At 38.7% G+C, this 18,103-nt stretch overlaps 1 protein-coding gene across 3 annotated transcripts in view; it reads right to left on the reverse strand.

Annotated features, from left to right (window-relative positions):
• ADGRL4 (adhesion G protein-coupled receptor L4) overlaps nucleotides 1-18,103 on the reverse strand; it is a 75,070-nt gene that overhangs the window by 55,952 nt on the left and 1,015 nt on the right. For all 3 annotated transcript variants that reach the window (XM_054383946.1, XM_054383945.1, XM_054383944.1), the window contains exon 2: nucleotides 17,004-17,153. In XM_054383946.1, coding sequence (XP_054239921.1) covers nucleotides 17,004-17,153 — 150 coding nt within the window. The remainder of the gene's footprint in view (nucleotides 1-17,003; nucleotides 17,154-18,103) is intronic.

The following is an 18,103-nucleotide window of genomic DNA, read 5'->3' on the forward strand; positions in this document are numbered from 1 at the left end:
AATGTAATTGCTTCACCGTTTTCTGGGGTAGCATACAGGAGGAATAGAGTGGCTGCAATGTATCAGGGCTGTTGTATAGCATTTGATACAGTGGCTTACGAATCTTATTAGAAACATAATTTACAATGTCTTGGATAAGAGTGCTGTCATGTGGATTGAAAACTGGCTGAAGGAAGGTAAATAAAGGAAAATGAGTCATGACAAACAGCACTGCGCTGAGCTGTGAAGAGGTATCCAGTTGGGTTGCCACAGGAGTTGATGTGAAGCCCAGTTTTATTTTACATATTTATTAATGCTCTGGAAAAAGAGATAAACAGCCTGAGAATTAAATTCACAGATGATACTAAATTAGTAGATGTTGTTAACACCAATCAAGACACGGGTATTATACAGAGGGAAAGCAGAGAGGGTGGAAATGGGAAGAGTCAGTGACCATATTCACCTACACAAATATGTGAGGGAGGATTTTATGTCCCAGCTGACAATAGTGGGAGCCCACTGACAGACCAGCCAAAAGCAGCTTACATTTGGTCTTTCAAACACTGGAACAGAGAAATAACAACAAAACCAGCTAGGAGAGGATAATCAATTATAACATTTCCCCAGGAGATTCCAGAAAATGCTTAATTTTCATTTTCTGGTCTCAATAAATGTAAACATTTGGGATTTTCTAAGATTTTGTCTGCCTGCATGCTATAGAATATTATATAACAGTGTAATGCAAAGTCATCTGTCTTCACTACATTATGTCACTTTTCTATGGAGAACTCAGTAGTGAAAATCTTGGCATTTTCTTTGTATACCTTGCTTACTTGTACAAAGAGACCAAAATTCTAGCTCTTTGCAGCAGCTGCCCTATAGATCCTATGTTACAGAATTAAAAAAAAGATTTCTTTCCAAGAACTTTGATCTGCGTGCTACAGAAAAACCTGTGGAAGTATTCTATTGTACTAATCTAATTTAGTGAAACTATGTGCAAGAGTGCTTAACTACAACATTTTTTTTTCTTATCCACTTATAGAGCACATTTATATATAATGAATTAGAGATAAATCTAAATTTTGTGAATTAGGGTTTTGGACCTTTTATACAGATTAAAGGAATTCAGATATAGTCTCAATGTCTTTTAAACATAGACAGACAGCATGGTCTATATGTCTGTGTGCATATAGAGAATATAAATGCATGTAAAGAATCTTTCCCTAGTTCTTTATAGCCCAAGGAGTATAAAAAACTAAACAGGCTGTAGGTCTAGCCAGATTCTTCAGTTCAAATAAAATTTGGCCTCCTAAGATAACATTATGTTACTGAAAATGAAGCCGAGCAAAATAGATAGGAACATCTCACATAAAAATGCTTCTGAGTACTTACAGCCAACAGAACATTCCACAAGATCTGTAACTATTGAGACCTCACTTCCTATCATTTTATGTCTTGAGTTTGCTTGAATTTAGTGGATAGAGAAATACAAGCTCAAGGTGAAATTATTTTCACTGTACAATACTGAAGATGATTACATTTCAGTGCCATAACTAAAGAAAACTTCAACATGTCAGCTAAAATAAAGCCACCCTCTAAACATGTAGTTATTCACTACTTTCTTTCCTTTCTGATATGGATAACTGGTATGGAATACTGGAGAAAAATCAGCCTGAGAGAGTGTAAGTAATGCACATAGAGGTGCCTCCAGCTTGCTTCAAGTTATGACAGAGGATTGCTTCAACAAAGGAGTGAAAGCCATGCTTGGCTTCAAGTGCAGATCCTGAATGCTTGAGGATCTGATTTCAGACACAGCATGGCACAGAGCAGAGTTTGTCAATGACTGCTGTAAGAGATTAAATACATCAGCATTTTGAAATATCTGTCACTATCAGTGGTCACTGTTTTTGCCATATAAGTATCCCCAAAGAGACTAATAAAGGAGCAAGGTTAAAAAATTTCTGGGACGAGTTTAGTTGTAGTAGTATCCAAGTAAATATAAGTTTCGGGTTTGTTCAGGGCTGTTACTTGCATGACATAAACCTGTAGTGTGGGGATGCTTTATCTTTTAAGGCAATGTTGCATCTCATAAACCTCTTAGGACTAGCAAGAGAAAAATCCCTGGACCTGAATTGCATTTAATAAAAACTGATGTAGTTATTTTGTATTTAGAGAATACCTTTCAAAGATGATAAAAAGTCACTTCAATGAGTTCTATTAAAAAAAGAAAAAAAGAATTATTTATTTTGTCTCAAGAACTGAATACATCTTTTCTGTGGAATATTTGCAGAGACCTTTCCTGTCACCAAAATTTGTACTGAAGTTAAATCCAAATTTGCCTAGAAAAGTTATGCTGATCCTGTTTCTGGCAGCTATCCAGCAGCATCTTGTCTGTACAGATATCTGTACAGCATTGTGATTATATCAGAAATTCACAAAACTTTAATTCTGAACCATGCTATTTTCCATACAGGCAATATCCTCAGTGCTAGTCTGAATGCTCTGAATGTTAAGTGTCTGGCTCTGGCTGGATTCTCTACATTTTCTGTCCATGAACACGTAGCACATGGCCCTTGATTACTACTTTTAAATTGATCTGTGTCTGCTATGAAAATATATTACTTCATGAAAGTCTTTCAGAGTATCAGCTTCCAAATTAATGATTTTTCTCTCAAGCTCTGACTTTGAGAGCTTACAGTACAGAATCGTGTGGTCCAACTACTTGAATCAAATTGAAATCCATCCATCTGCAATTCATATCCAAATTCTTTCAGTGCTGTTGGCTCATCTCTAGGTAAAGAGCAGCTGTTGTCCTGTTAAAGTGACTGTAAATAATTCTAACTTCAAGCTTCAGGAGTGAAATTCACCCTGCTTCACTGGGGACCACTTAATCCTCAGAATGTTCCTGGTCTTCAGCTGGTGTAATTGATAGAGCTATACTGCTTTCCACCAGGTGCAGAACTGGCCCTCTGCAGAGTCAGGGCAGAGGAATGTGGTGCTACATGCTGGCTCCAGAGCCAACAGGAGAGCATGTGCTTGCTGGGTACAGAGATGTGGGGTCACAATGCTGAGCCAGAAGCCTTGACTCATTATTCTACTTGCACAGGGTACTTGCATCTATATACTCCAGGTGAGGAGGTGAAAAAAAGCCTAGGGTTTCCTTTTCAAGCTTTGGTCATCTCTCATGTTTCATCCCAAATGATCTGTTACTGTGGGTTTTTTTCTAGAGGGTTTCATGTATTCTATAACACAAACAGTACCAATCCAGAGAAAGACTCAGTTACAGCAAAGCTTCAATAAAGTATCTGAACAAAGACTTTTCTAAAGGAAAGAGATGGGCCCTAACCAAAAGGAAAGGTACTTGCTGTTAAAGAAACTGTATCAGAATGGCAAATGAATCATGATGTGATAGCACTATTTGAAAGGATGTTTTGAATGGAGCTGCCTGCAAGTATTTTAATAGCAAATCTTCAGTTCTTGCTTTATAGGACTTTTTACCACCAAGAGGAAAACATAAGTAACAAGAATGGAATTATTTAGTGTTTGGTGGTTCAAAGAAAGAAATAGAGTCCTCCACATGCATTACAGCTAACAAAAATGTCATTATGTGGTATGGTGTTGTTTTTTTTCCCCTCCATTTGTGTATGTCAAACACTGTAATAATGTAAAGTCCTTATGATTTTCTAAATCTTCTCAATAAGGAGGATATTATCTACTTATTTAATTTCCAAATCTCCAACAGCAAGGAGCTGCTACCACCAGCAGTTCCTGCTCATTCACATAGTCCTCCCTAATTAAAGGGTCTTTGCAGTTAAAAATAAAGTAATAAATCGGTCAAAAGGCCAAACTGACAATAGATGATAGGAGGAAAAAAAAACAAACCAAACCAAATAAAAAAACATTTGAGGGGCAGGGTTTCTGTTGGGATTATTCTTCTGAAATAACTCAATCCACCTTTAGGCACCTAGGATAGAGCCAGACAGTTCAGAAGTGCTCAACGTACATTTCTTTTGAAAATCCACCCCTAATTGTGGCTTTATGTCCTACAACCATTCTGACTCAGAAGACTCAATCACAAGTCACCTCCCTGTCAAAGCAAAATCATCAGCATCACCACTTCTGCAGGAAACTGTGATAAAATACCTTACTGTACTCATCTATGCTCTTGCCACTGCTTACTACAACAGCAACAAGGGCAGCAAGTATATCAAGAGACTATTTTTACCATGCTGACAATGAAAGCAGCAATAGCTCTGCACTTGGATGTCTGTTGCAGCACTCAAAACCAGATATCTGTATTGCAGCACAGAGCTCATAGTAGTTTGAATATCAAGCTCAAACTTGGATGCTGCTTTTATGCATGGAATTCCTTAAGGGTAATGTGCCATTGTCAGATTAAAGGTTTTTTGGAATGTCCATCAGTCTAAGGCCAAAACTTAATTATAATCCAAGAACAATTTGCGGCTACTAAAAGCTTCAGAATTCTCTGAGAACAGAGAATACAGTCCAGAGGCCTTTGAGCGCATCCCTCCCTTCCAAAAAAGAAGCATTTGGTGGTATTAGCATACTACCTGTTTATTCAAGAGGATGTACAAAAAGTTCAGTTAAGAGTTTCTTTCTTCACAGCCCACAGCTGTGTAAATATTATCCCAGCCTCTCCTGTGACATCTGTCTAAGCCTCAGACCTTACGTGCAAAATGATACAAATGGAGCTCAAGGCTTTCTGTAGCCCACCACTGTGTCCTGACACACCAAGGACCGAGTGTCTAGCTTCTCCTGTGAGAGCAGTGAGCTGTACAATGCACTGCTGAAGTGACCTCATTTTCTAAAGACAGCTTTACTAAGAATTTGCTAGAATTTAACCATGGAGCTGAATATGATGAAAGCTTTGTAGAATCAATGAACTGAGATTTGCATGACAACCATAAAAAAGCAGTCAAAGCACAGCTCTACATTGTTTACAATTGCTACCCTACATAGTTGCTATTTTGATTGGCCCAGATGAAAGGCTGTGTTAAATTTTAGAACCTTCTCCTCATCTCTGCTTTCAATTCAATACACTTTTGAAGGCTATTTGCCTTTCCCATTTTCTCTGTGGTAGTTAAGGAGATGAAATTCTTTCTGTATACACCACATATCTCTTACACAATGGGACAGAAATACTGATATTTTTATATTGCACAGTGGGTCATATTTATGAATTGTTGCGTACTTCATTATAGCTCTAAATAATAAAATGGTTTGGATAGATACAGAGGGCCCAAATCTATTCATCTGTGTACTTCCAGATTCCACTGATCTCCCTTCTGAACTTCTTACAGGCTGATTTTGAAAAGACCTGGGAATCAATGCTATCCACCAAAATGATTTATTCAAGAAAAAAAGTAAGGCAAAGCATCCACTATAATACAATTTTTCACCTACTCCCTTCCCATCACCACAAAGAACATAAATAAGTTTCAGAGCAGCCAAACTTCTCTTTCAGTTCATGCTAAACATTCTGAAGAGTTTTTGTGGCATTGTTTTAGGCAGATCTCTACAGAGATCAATGATGAAGGCATTCATGTGATGCAGAGGTCGCTGCTGCAATAAGTCCCTGCCTCTCATGAGGTTCTTGATGTAAGATGTGAGCCAGGACTGTGCTGTACTCAGCCCACTTGACCTTTGAGGATAGCCGAAAATGATTACAACATTAGAAGGGTAATGAGGAGAGGATGACTGGACTCTCTCCCATCCTGTGACTAAACATGAGAAGAGAGGGCAACAGGCATGGGAACAGACATGCAGCACCCCTGCACAGGTGGGATGGGAAACAAGCAGTGGTCTTCTGGGTGTAGGATGAATTCACTCTTTGTCTCCCACTGGTAAATTTTTCAGAATGAAAACCACAACACCTCAGCCTAATTGCACATTCTTTCCAATTGAGATTCAGACACTTTGCCACAAATAAATATTAAATATATAAACATGCAAGTCACCATCTGTGCTTATGTTCTCCCTCACTGTAACTTATGTAGATTGCTGCCTATGCATAGTGTTCATTACAAATAAAATATAGAAGCCAATGCATATCCTGAAGAGCTATTTTTCTTTATTGCAGCACCACTACATGAAGCCTGCTAAAATAAACAAAGATTGGACTAGGCTGTTTTTGAGCAAATAACCATTTATTGTCAAGGCTTGTAAGGAGCTTTCATTTTCCTTTTCGAAAAACATGATCCTATGCCAACCTAACAAATGTGTAACATTAAGTAATAAGCAAACTAATGGGACACCCTGCCACACTACTTTACAGACAACTTTACAGTGTCAGAGTTGTACAAGTCAAAGCTAAGACAGAAATCCAATTAAAGAGAGCAGACATATTAAATCAAAATCCCACTGGTAGAGTCCCTCGGGGCATAGCTGCTGTTCCTAAATCAACTGGCCTTTCAAGCAGGAAGATGAACAAGGATAACAGTTTAAGGTCAGAGCCCATGTGTTGCTCTCCCTTCCCTGATGCTGGAACAACATGAAGGAGAATACAACCAGAGATTCTTTTCCTTGTATCACCTGGCACAGTAACAAAGCTCACAGGACAGAGCGGTCTTGGCCCTAAATGAGCAGCCGCACTCAACTGTGGGCAGATCAAAGGAGAACCTCCTTGCTCTTGCCCCACACTGCCCATGCCTCTGCAGTGCAGATCTGCCTGCTTGCTCCATCCTCTACATGGCAGCAGGTGAAGCTCCAGTCCCTGGTGTGCACTGAATGTTTAATTCCACCAGAAGTCTCTGTTTTGAAGTTATCGTGAATCTCTTGAACTTAGCCCGAAGTAATCACACAACAACCTATCCATTAGACAATGAACAGAGATTATTCAGCTTCCTTGTACAACAGCAAAACAGCAGCTTCCTTCCTGCCAGTGATTGTGATTGTGATTAACTGCGCAGTTCAAGGTGAAAGAAGAATGCGGTCCCAGGCATATATGGCTTCCTTTAACCTCAACAAAGCACAGTGCCAGATATTTCAACTAGCGTGTACTAAGGTCACAAAATCAATTTCTTATCACTGAAAAACACACATACTGTAAATTTCATTTTCAAGCCATAATCTCTAAATTAAATCTGTGTACCTAAAAAATATACAGTGCAAATTGCAGTCCTTCAGCCCCCTCCTCCTCCTGCAGCTAAGCAGCATTTTCACAAACATCACCTGGCTTTGTGCTCTATGTTTAGAGCACAATGTTTGGTTAGATTCTAATCTTTTTGGAGAACATCATTATCTAGTTCTTTGGCACATAGAGGCTCAAAGTGTCAATTACCTTCTTAAACTCTTCCATACACACAGGGCTGAGAGGGGTTTGATATTCTGTCTGCCAACAGTTCAGTTGGCAATTTTTCAGTCACAGACAGAAAAAATTGTGCACCAGCATATCATCCTAGATAAATTACACATTTCAAATGAGGTTACAGACCACTTCACCACTACTGGCCAGTTAATTCTGGAAGAGGAAAATAAATAAATAGCAACAACAACAAAAAAGGGCAAAAAAGCAAAACCAATACTAAAGACAACACTTTCCTACTATGGAACCGTATGACCTATTGAACAAAAGCAAAGATTGATGGCATACTCTGCTGTGCAAAAATGATATCACTGTCTCCTATGTGTGTAAATCCTTATGATGCTTTCCTTGTTACGTGGATAACACTAACTTCTGGCCCCAAAGGCAGCTGCAGAATCTGATAGATATAGGGGTCTCTACTGTGTGCAAACCTAGGTGCAACAAATATCTCAAGGAAGCAGAATTTATAGAAGCAATTTCTTCCCAGTAAATCCTGTTCTTCCCTTAACAGAAGCTAATTGCAACCATACAGCCACAGAATGAGAAAAATTGACATTTTGGGATTGCTTTATATTTTTTAATAGAAAAGGTTGCTTTTCAAACACTTCTACTTATATGTATGCCCCTGTGTACACAAATATGTATATGTAATATACATGTATAAATACACATGTTCTGGAAACATCAACCATCCTTTGACTTCAGACTAGCCAGTGGGAAGAATGTATTCTTATCATTAGGCCTTTTGTGACTGTTCCAGATGCTAGAGACACAGGAAGTAAATTCTATCTCTGCTAGACACAAAGTAAGCAGACAGAAACAATAAGTCTAAAGCTCCTCAAATGAATTTTCCCACATCCTCTAAATATGCAACATGTTGTTTGACTCATAGTACCACAAGATGAAAAAAAAATATTTTCTCAAGAAAGAAAATTAGAATTATTTGGTAAGACTTAAAACACATTTCGAATTAAACAAATGAGAAACCATCCACATGTAACTGATCAGCTTGAAAGTTTGAGTACATTATTGGGAGAGACAAATAACTGTTCTCTACCACATCATTCCACATTTTAAAACTCTTTTTTTGATGCAAACAGGACTAATTTAAGAAAAAGCCTGGATACAATTAAAGATGTAACAAGAACTTTAGTTTTTTCCTGGCCCACTCAAAAAATGCATTGTTGTATTCTAGTTATGCTTGAAGCACCATTTCAAGAAAACATAAACAAAACATTGAAAAAGAAAGATAGAGCCGCCCTGTTTTTTGTTTTCTCCCCTCAAATCTGTAAATGAAATGAGTCTATCATGGGCTTGGTTCAAGGCTTATTTAGGTCAAGGTCAGTCTTACAAATAGTTATAGTGGACTGTATCTCTGGCCCAGATGAACTGTTTTCTGACAGCAGGAAGGAGAACTAACCCTCTGAAGATTTCTCTCCATCTCATTCAAATGACAAACTGGGAGGCGTATTATGAGTAAGAAAACTGGAATTGGCAGTAAGAATGCATAAAATGCTGTGAAACAAAATTTTATGACTCATCTATTAACATAGGTATGACAACTGGAATAAGACAGCCTCCATTGTGTCTTATGCAGCAGGATTATATTGTTAATTCAAACATCCTGCACTACTTCCCCTCTGACTAATGTTCTCATGTATCACTGGGCACAGTTGTAACACACTCTTCTCCTTCAAATTCCTGATCTAGTCTTAAAAGCATCAACTAAAACACCTTTGATAGTGGCTAGTTACAACAGGCAATTTCAGTTACACAAAGCAAAAAACCTGTTTTGACTTGCAGTGTTAGCCAAGGTTATGGCTGTCTACAGGAACATAAACATATCTCAGTCCTTTGTTACTGGAAAGCAATCACACAACAGGTGGTTAGTCTCCAGCAGCCTATGTATATAACCAACAGATCCTTCCCAATTCACAGAAAACTGTGACATCTTGCTCATGAAAAACCAAAAGCCATACACAAAGTTGTAGGTCTCCAAATGGCCACAAACCTGAAATATTAACCTGTACATTAATACCCACACTTTCCCAAGCAGGTGGATTGTCATGAACTAGAATACCAAATCCTCCTGACTAATTTGTCCAAGCTTTTAAATTCCATCATCTGCCTATAGGTTTAACCCAGAATGTTGGGTTCAGGATACAACAAATACATTGGACATACAAATACATTGGACATACATATTGGACAACAAAAACATTAACAACAAATACAAAGCCAAGGAAAATGTCTACCCTTTATTGGGTGCAGGGGGGAACATTGCTAACAAGGACGAGGAAAAGGTTGAGGTACTTAATGCTTTCTTTGCCTCAGCCTTTAATACTCAGACCCCTAATCCTCAGGGTATTCAGCCTCCTTATAGGGATGGAGAGTAGCATCAACTCCCCATAATCCATGAAGAAGCAGTCAACCACCTGTTATGCCACCTGGACACTCACAAGTCTATGGGGCCTAATGGGATTCACCCAGGAGTGCTGAAGGAGGTGGTGAAGGAGCTTGCCAAGCCACTCTCCATCACCTATCAGCAGTCTTGGTTAACCGGGGAGGTGCCAGATGATTGGAGGCTTGCCAACGTGACACCCATGTACAAAAAGGGCTGAAAGGAGGGTCCAGGGAACTACAAGCCTGTCAGCTGACCTTGGTACTGAGGAAGGTTACGGAGTGGTTCATCTTGGGTGCACTAACACAGCAAGGATAATGGCAGGATCAGGCCCAGCCAGCATAGGATCATGAAAGGCAGGTCCTGCTTGATCAACCTCATCTCTTTCTATGACCAGGTGACCCTCCTAGTGGATGAGGGAAAGGCTGTAGATATCTACCTGGACTTTAGTAAAGCCTTTGACACCATCTTCCACAGCATTCCCCTCAGAAACTTTGTGGCCCATGGAATTGACAGGTGGACTCTCTGCTGGATTAAAAACTGGATGGACAGACAGTTCGAAAGAGTTGTGACAAATGGAGTTAAAGTCAGCTGGTGTCCAGTCACAAGCAGTGTTCCCCAGGGCTTGGTATTTCAGCTAGTTCTGTTTAATGTCTTTATTAAGGATTTGGATGAGGGGATCAAGTGCACCACCAGCAAGTTTGCAGGTGACACTAAATTGAGTGGGAGGGTTGATCTGCTTGATGGTAGGAAGGCACTTCAGAGATCTGGACAGTTCAGTTGGTGGGCTGAGGTTGATGAAATGAGGTGTAACAAGACCAAGTGCAAGATCATGCACTTTGGTCACAACAAAGATGGGGTTGTTTAGTCTGAATAAAAGAAGGTTAAGGGAAGATCTTACTGCTCTCTACAACTACCCGAAAGGAGGTTGTAGTGAGGCTGGTGTTGATCTCTTCTCCCAGGTAACTAGGGAGAGGACAAGAGGAAATGGGTTTACGTTGTGCCAGGGGAAGTTTAGATTGAACATTAGGAAAAGGTTCCTTATTGAGGGAGTGGTGAGGCATTGGAACAGACTGCCCAGGGAGGAGGTGGAATCACCATCCCTGGAGGTGTTCAAGAAGCACGATGTGGTGCTCCAGGACGTAGTTGGGTTACAGCTGGACTCAATGATCTTAAAGGTCTTTTCCAACCTTAATGATTCTGTGTTTGCACAGTGCAGCAGTAAATCTGTGCCCTTCAAGTAAAGGTGAAAAACATTCAGCTACATTACAAATGATGTAGATATGAGAGAAAAGAAATTTTTTCCCCCTGGAGAGGAATCCTGAAAGCATGGGCTTAGTTAAATATAACGCCTACATATGCAACAAACAGGATGGTGCCTTCTAGCACTTGGGATCACCAAAAGGCTAGACACCTGAAACTTGAGCAGGAATTCTGAATCTCAAGATGACTTCTGCCCTTTCACACAGCCTGCACTGTGGTTTTACTATGCTTCACCCTGAAATGGTGTAAAAAATCCAGCGGAATGCAAAGGTAAAGTAGCAGAGGCTGGATGAGGGGAGGGAAAGGAAAAAGGGTAAAGAAGAATTTGGTAAGAGCCCAGAGGCTAAGAGGAACATGTTAAAAGGGCTAGGAATAGGTGGTCTGCTTTGGCCTCCTGTGTAGCATATTCCAAGTGTTCCAAGCTGTCACCCACTGTGCTGAGCCCTGTTATTTGTGTTTGGGTAAGGCATATCTTTGTCCTGCTGTGTTATGCTACAGCAGCTGCAATTTGCCTTTTTATAGCTTGTGGTAACTGATAGCAGTGAAATGAATTTAGGAAGTGTGTGGGTTGGATCTTCCATATCAGTGATTTCAGACTATTTGGTAAACACAGAAGTGACAGCCAGTCATGCATGCCTGCTGGTGGTAACAACAAAACCCACAAAACCCAAAACTCCTTTGTGAACCAGCACTTAGATTAGACAATTTTCTATTGAAGGGCACTTCTGGACAGAATGTTATGATTATACACAGTGGTTTTCACAGGGTCCTGTTAATCGAAAGATAAAAATTCCTATGCATTATGCACTGATCAGGTACTGCAGAATGGCAACCATAACACCAGTGATGCAAAATAATTCAGTGACTGCAGTAGAAATTGATGGTGGGACACAATGACATCACCTTAGAGCACAAAAGCTCCTTTTTACAGCTGGTAAAAGCCAGAGAGTTGGCTGTATGACCCTCAGTAAAGCAAGGAAATATGTTTGTGTTCAGACACTGAGTAGGCTTTCAATTTGACTCAGCTGAGTTTACACAAATTGCCCTGTGTTCTAACAAGGATTGTGTATTTTGATATAAAATACCACTTTGCACTGATGTGTTTTTTTGCCTCTGGAAAATGATAAATCCTATACTGCTCTTCAGAAAGAGAGTTAGTGACTTGCTTCAGTACAAAGTTTCCCTGATAGCCTTAAGTCCCTGCTCACTATTTCTGGAAGATCTGTAACTATTTTGCAAGTAAGACTGATTAATTTTGCAGTATAATTTGCAAGTGACATTTACAAGGGAATATTGTGCAGGGATATCTGGGAGGGATATTGTGTTCAGACTTTCCCTTCTTGCCTGCTTACCCTCTTGGAACAAACAGCACTGCTTCATTTTCCTTCCGTATTTTACAAAGTTAAAGTAAACACTGTGATCACACTGTTTACTTTAATTTCCTGCAGTGTGCCAGCAAAGCAGCAAATTGGCAGTCAGCAATCAAGAAGCAGCCAGTATTGAAACAGCAGAGCTGCTTAGGAAAGCATCAGTGATGCCAACTCATTTTTCCCTTTGTTTTTTAAAAATAAAATATTGGCTTCTATGAAGTTCTGCTTCCACCCCAATCTTCTCTAAAGGATCCGAAATTTGGTTTATTTCCTTTAATTTTCTATTTTGGAAGAAAGCTGGGATTATGAGCAACACCTAATTTATATGACCAAATCTTTTCATATAAAGAAATGGATTTATAAAAGTGGCAAATAAGTACTATTTATCTCTAAAACCTCTGCTGCATTTTTGCACAACAGGAAGTTAACTTGTCTATAAATCAGTCTTATCTGGATATATTTTTATTTTTATGCCAAAAGCTCTAGCTGTGTTGCTGTGTTACTTCAATTAGGGGTATGATAATGTTAAGCTAAAGCCTCATGCATTATGTTCAGAATACACATCTGCCCAAGTACAGAGTCCTAAAAGGTAAGTGGTTATATTTTCAGAGGCCGTTCTTTTTCATTTTATACTACATAAAGCGAGGAATATAAATACAAAAGAAGTGAGAAGAATTGGGTAGTATTTTATACCTCAGAGGTGTAAAACTTGACAAGGTGACTCATTTATGGCTTTCTGAAAGATACTGTGCAGAAGGAATTTATTGCTATGTAAGTTATAATTCCAATATATATAAGAGGCCAGATCCCACAATCAGTTATTCTCCTGACTGTGCTTTCCAGCACAAATTCTTACTGAAGACAATGAGATTGTGAAGAAGATTAGTTATTTGTTAGATTGGCCAAACTATGCCTTCAGAAAGTCCAAAATATGACCTAATTTAAAGTGCTTGAAATCTTGTGGGAAAGATTGTAAGAGGATAATTATTTTAAAAGCCATGACTTTGACACCAGGAAATTAAATTCATATCTATACGTCTTTATCTATACACAACAAATCCAATAATCTCGAGCTCTGTGTAGTCACTTAGCCAGCTGGCAAAGGGAGCAAAGTTAAAACTAACAAACTCCATTCCTAAGGTATGCTGACATAAGTGATTCATGATTCATCAATAATGGTGCTAGAAAATAAATGTAACAGGGCATTATTGCCTCTTGCAGCACAGTAAACTCAAGGGACAATGTCTAAGTTTATCACATTGAAAAGACAAAGCTAGCAGAGAAATAACTTCTACCAGTATTTAAGAGGTGTTACAAGCAAGGAAAAGTAAAGAAACAAATGTAAACTATTTTAAAGCAGTGAGAACTTAGCTATAAATAAAAGGGATGGTTTTCCAGCTATACAAGAGGACTAACCTCGAGACTAGTATTTTTTACAGAGAGAAAGAAACTGAATTGCTTGTTCCAGAATAAATCCACAAAACAATCACTGCTCTGGTTTAATTAGCCACCAGGATAAGCACAGTGGAGATGTTATTTCTACACTATTTGAGATTACTACCATTTGACAATAATTACGACTCTTAACCATCTACCTAGACAACTAAAAGGGCAAATATGTACACACAACATACCATATGCACTCTTCAGAAAATGCCTGTATTGACACATAAATGATGATTTCCTTTGAGGGTGACTGGACTATCATTGTAAGAGCCTAATATTATTAAGAGAAGAAAAATATGTAGCTATCTCTAGAACAACAGATAACACCTGCTGCTTTTGCCACACAGAACATCAAGATCTAATACATCATTAAACAACTGAGGCTTTGACATTTTTCTAACTTTATTTGTGACAGGGTTTATCTTATAATTCTATTCATTTTTAGAGCCTACCCAATTAAAATTCATGTTACTTGTTTATGCTATTTTAAAGAGTTACTGCATGATAGTAATAATGGACCCTGTAACATCCTGCCCTAGAGAAACCTCATCTCTCTTCTGGGGGCAACAGCCACATAGTTCTGGTACAAGCTTTATTGCTTAGCTGGAAGGTAAGTGACTTTGGTGGTTGTTGAGGTGTTTTACCAGAAAAAAAAATCATTGGTCTCCTGACATGAGGCTTGCTTCAAACCATTGCCACAACTGCAAAGCACCAGAAATAATTCTGGCAGTTGGTTTCCCTGTACTGACGCAGGAAGTTTGAATATTGAATTTCCAAGCCCTTAGTATGATTCTTAGTAAATGACTAACTGATTCACAAGATTTGTGACTGTATGTTTCACTGGACTGAATTTCTTTTAAATGATCAATAAATGTTTTTATGAGTTTTGAATCTAGATATCCCTAAGAAAATACAGCTAAAAGACAAAGTAAGAAAAAGATACTGCATGAGAAAAAAGAACATGGAAGGTAAGATAAATCCATCCCCACACAAATGGATTAAATAGCACAATAATAGGTATATACACAATATATGGATTTAAGAATGTCAGTAATATCAGCAAAGAACAAAAGATATCTTTAGTGTAAATCTGATGATTCACAATCCCAACTTTCTAGAAGAGTACAGAAAAGGTACAGTGGACACCAGATCGTGGTAGATAAGTTAATGATGGTTTGATTTGTTCCAGGCAATACTGCTAAAAATGGACTTCATTTTCTTCTTCTTTGCATTATTCACAAGCATAGGCTCTTGACTACAGACTTAGTGTGCACTTAACTTTCAAACCAACCAGCTTACTCCTGGTACTAAAACTGCAAATACAGTACTAGTCTGGTGAAGGCCATTTCTTTTTATTTTCTTCTGACTAGCTTGATAGACAAATAATGACTGACTTCTATTTAGGGGCAAGATTTGCATTACATTGAAGAAATATATTTAATAAATACATGGCACCTGGTGGAGAGAAAAAGGATGAGAGAACAGGTTTCAGTCTTAGGAACCTGAGAAGGTAAAGGGGAAATCACAGCTATGTAATGGGGGATCACAGAGTTTTATGAAGAGATAAAGCAAAACTATTAAAAATGTACATCAGTGAGTGCATGAGTGGCAAAAGTTACAATCTGTAACAAGAGAAAATGTGAATAGGTATCAGGAAAAAATTTCAAAATTATGATACTCAGGCCCTGGAACAGGGCCCCAGAGAGGTGTTCAACCTTTATCCTTGGAGATACTCAAAACTCCAGTGGACAAGACCCTGAGCAATCTTTTCTAAGTTGGACCTGCACCAAGTGGGGAGCTGGACCAGATGACCTCCATAAGTCTCTTCCAAACAAAGTTATTTTGTGATTTTTATGATTCCTTACCATTTATTATTTTAGCCAGTTATATTTCTCTACAAGAATTCTCAGCTTATAAAAGGCTAGGCAGCTTTCTCAGGATAAAGGTTTTCACAGTCCAAATTTTCCTAAAACAAGCACACTTCAAAGTATACCATGGCAAATGAACTATAAAAATCCCAGCTAGAGATGATCTGCTTATCTGTGCATATACCAAACAAAACTGCCTCTGTAACTGCTAAATTTCCCAGGGTTCATGAAACACAAAACCTGCTTCAAGAGAAGGTGAATATTCATAACTAGTTCTCAGGACATCGGAAACTGACAAGATTCATACAAATTTCAGCCTGCCTGCAGCTTGGCATAGCTATATCTAACACTGAAAATAAGTAAATAAGTACTGGAACTATTCATAAGAACTCAAACATTAAGGCAAGGAAAATATCCTTGGGATGCAAGATAGAGGTATCCAGAGGCAGACCTCTCCACAGGGTTTCTGGTACATTTCCCTTGCAAGCAGCTGTAGTAGAAAAATTATCATTGACCTTTGTCCTACTTTTGCTAGGACAGAATCAGAGGCCAGACATGGTCAGCAGTCTGATAGCGGTTTCAAGTCAGAAAGGGCAACTGGCCTTCTTTGGCTCATGGGATTCTCCCAGAACATAAACGTCACGTTCATTATAAAGTGGAAATTCTGTTACTTTTTTTTTTTTTGACCATTGTACATTTACTGGGTTGCGTATAACTTTGCATACTTTATATTGACATTAGTATCATTTTGGCTGTTTCATTAAATCCATTTTCATTTCAGCCCATGGGTCTTCTCTTTCTTTCCATATTCTCCTCTTCTGTGGAAGGGTCACTGCATGACAGAGCAACTACTGTAGCTTTGCCCCAGACACAGGCCAAACATAGGCAGCCTCACATGCAGGCACATATCTATGATGCATACACTGCCTGAGTCTTCTAGAATAGCCTAGGGACTGCATTTTTTGATCACAATCAGCTCCTGGGAAGAGCAGCCTAGCATCTTGTGTGTGCATGAGGTGTGAGATCTGTAAAAGAGCAGCCATGAAACTCCAAATTCAGAAGACCTGAGTCACAAGGGAAATTGCTGCAGTTAAATCAGAGAAGATGCATCAGCATCTCTCACGGAAAAGCAAAACAAGTGATAGTCAGCTGAAAATGCACAGTAGGCTATATTACAATAATGGAATAGAATTAACTGTAGAATTTCTCAGGAACTGCTAAAGCTTTTGGCTTTGAGAACATGTTAGTGTAAGGTGCTGTGACACAGAGTTTAATCCTTCAGACAATGGGCTCTTGAGTGAGATTTTCAAGCAAGAACATAACAGAAACATGTGTAGGTAAAATCTGTTTACCATAACAGGATTCTACGCCATTTCCTGTATATCCTTGGGTGCAATAGCAGCCTGTTATCCCATCCCGAACTTCACATCTGGCATCCTTGTGGCACACCACGTTGCAGCTGAGAGTAGTGCAGCCATAGTCCAGCAGACTGGCAAACAGAACTGGAACAAAGGAAAAGAAGATTTGTATCCTTATCTAAAAACTTCATTCTGAGCAGATCTGGGCAAAAGGTATCCAGAAAGTTGGTGCATTCCAGTAAATTTACCATCATTACAGATATTGCAGGATGAGGCAAAGCTCACTAACTTCTTCAGTAAAGCAGCAGACACTCTAGGTTAAGAACTTTTGTATGTGCTCGACCAGTATAAATTTGGTAAACAATGTAGAAGTTACTCAATGGTCTGGGGAAAACATTTGAAAGGCTTTTAGAGCTCTCCCTGTGTCCAGTAAAACACAGACATTTATTTGCACTCTGAATTATGTATTGAGTGTAATCCAAACTGCCCTACACATATCAAATGAAAAACACTTAAGAATGCTCCTCTGAGCAGAGTTTTTATTTTTACAAGCACTTCCCTACTTGTGTAGCTAACACATATGTATGGTCTAAGAGATTAAAATTATATGTTACAGTATTTACAGCATTATAACATTAAGGCTTAAAAACTTGACCAAATTCTTTAATCTCTTTAAATACCATTTCCACATTATGAAAGTATTGTCTTCTGTTTTTTTCAATCCAGTAGCTGATTTGTAAATGGTATAGCTACTTTCCCATTGTATGAATGCATATGGATTTCAAGACAACGACTCCAGGGAAATTCTCCCGTTGAGAAAACTAAAAGCTAACAAGACAGTTGTACACACCCTGTAATAGGTTAGAAGTCAGGCAGTTGAATCAGAAAGGAAAGTAAGTTTTTTACTTAAATAAAGAAATTCTAAAGAAACGTGACAAAAGTTGCAGAACACAGAGACCCTTTAGGATGCTGTCTTCCCCTGCAGTCTGTTTTTCCCTACCCAAATACTATTCTAAGCATTTGCTACCCTACTGTTACCATTACAGGTTTCATTGCTTCAGGAAATCTTACTGAGGTGTTGCTTTCTTGGACAA

This window comes from Indicator indicator, chromosome 10 (genome assembly GCF_027791375.1).
Source record: "Indicator indicator isolate 239-I01 chromosome 10, UM_Iind_1.1, whole genome shotgun sequence".
Lineage (NCBI taxonomy): Eukaryota > Metazoa > Chordata > Aves > Piciformes > Indicatoridae > Indicator > Indicator indicator.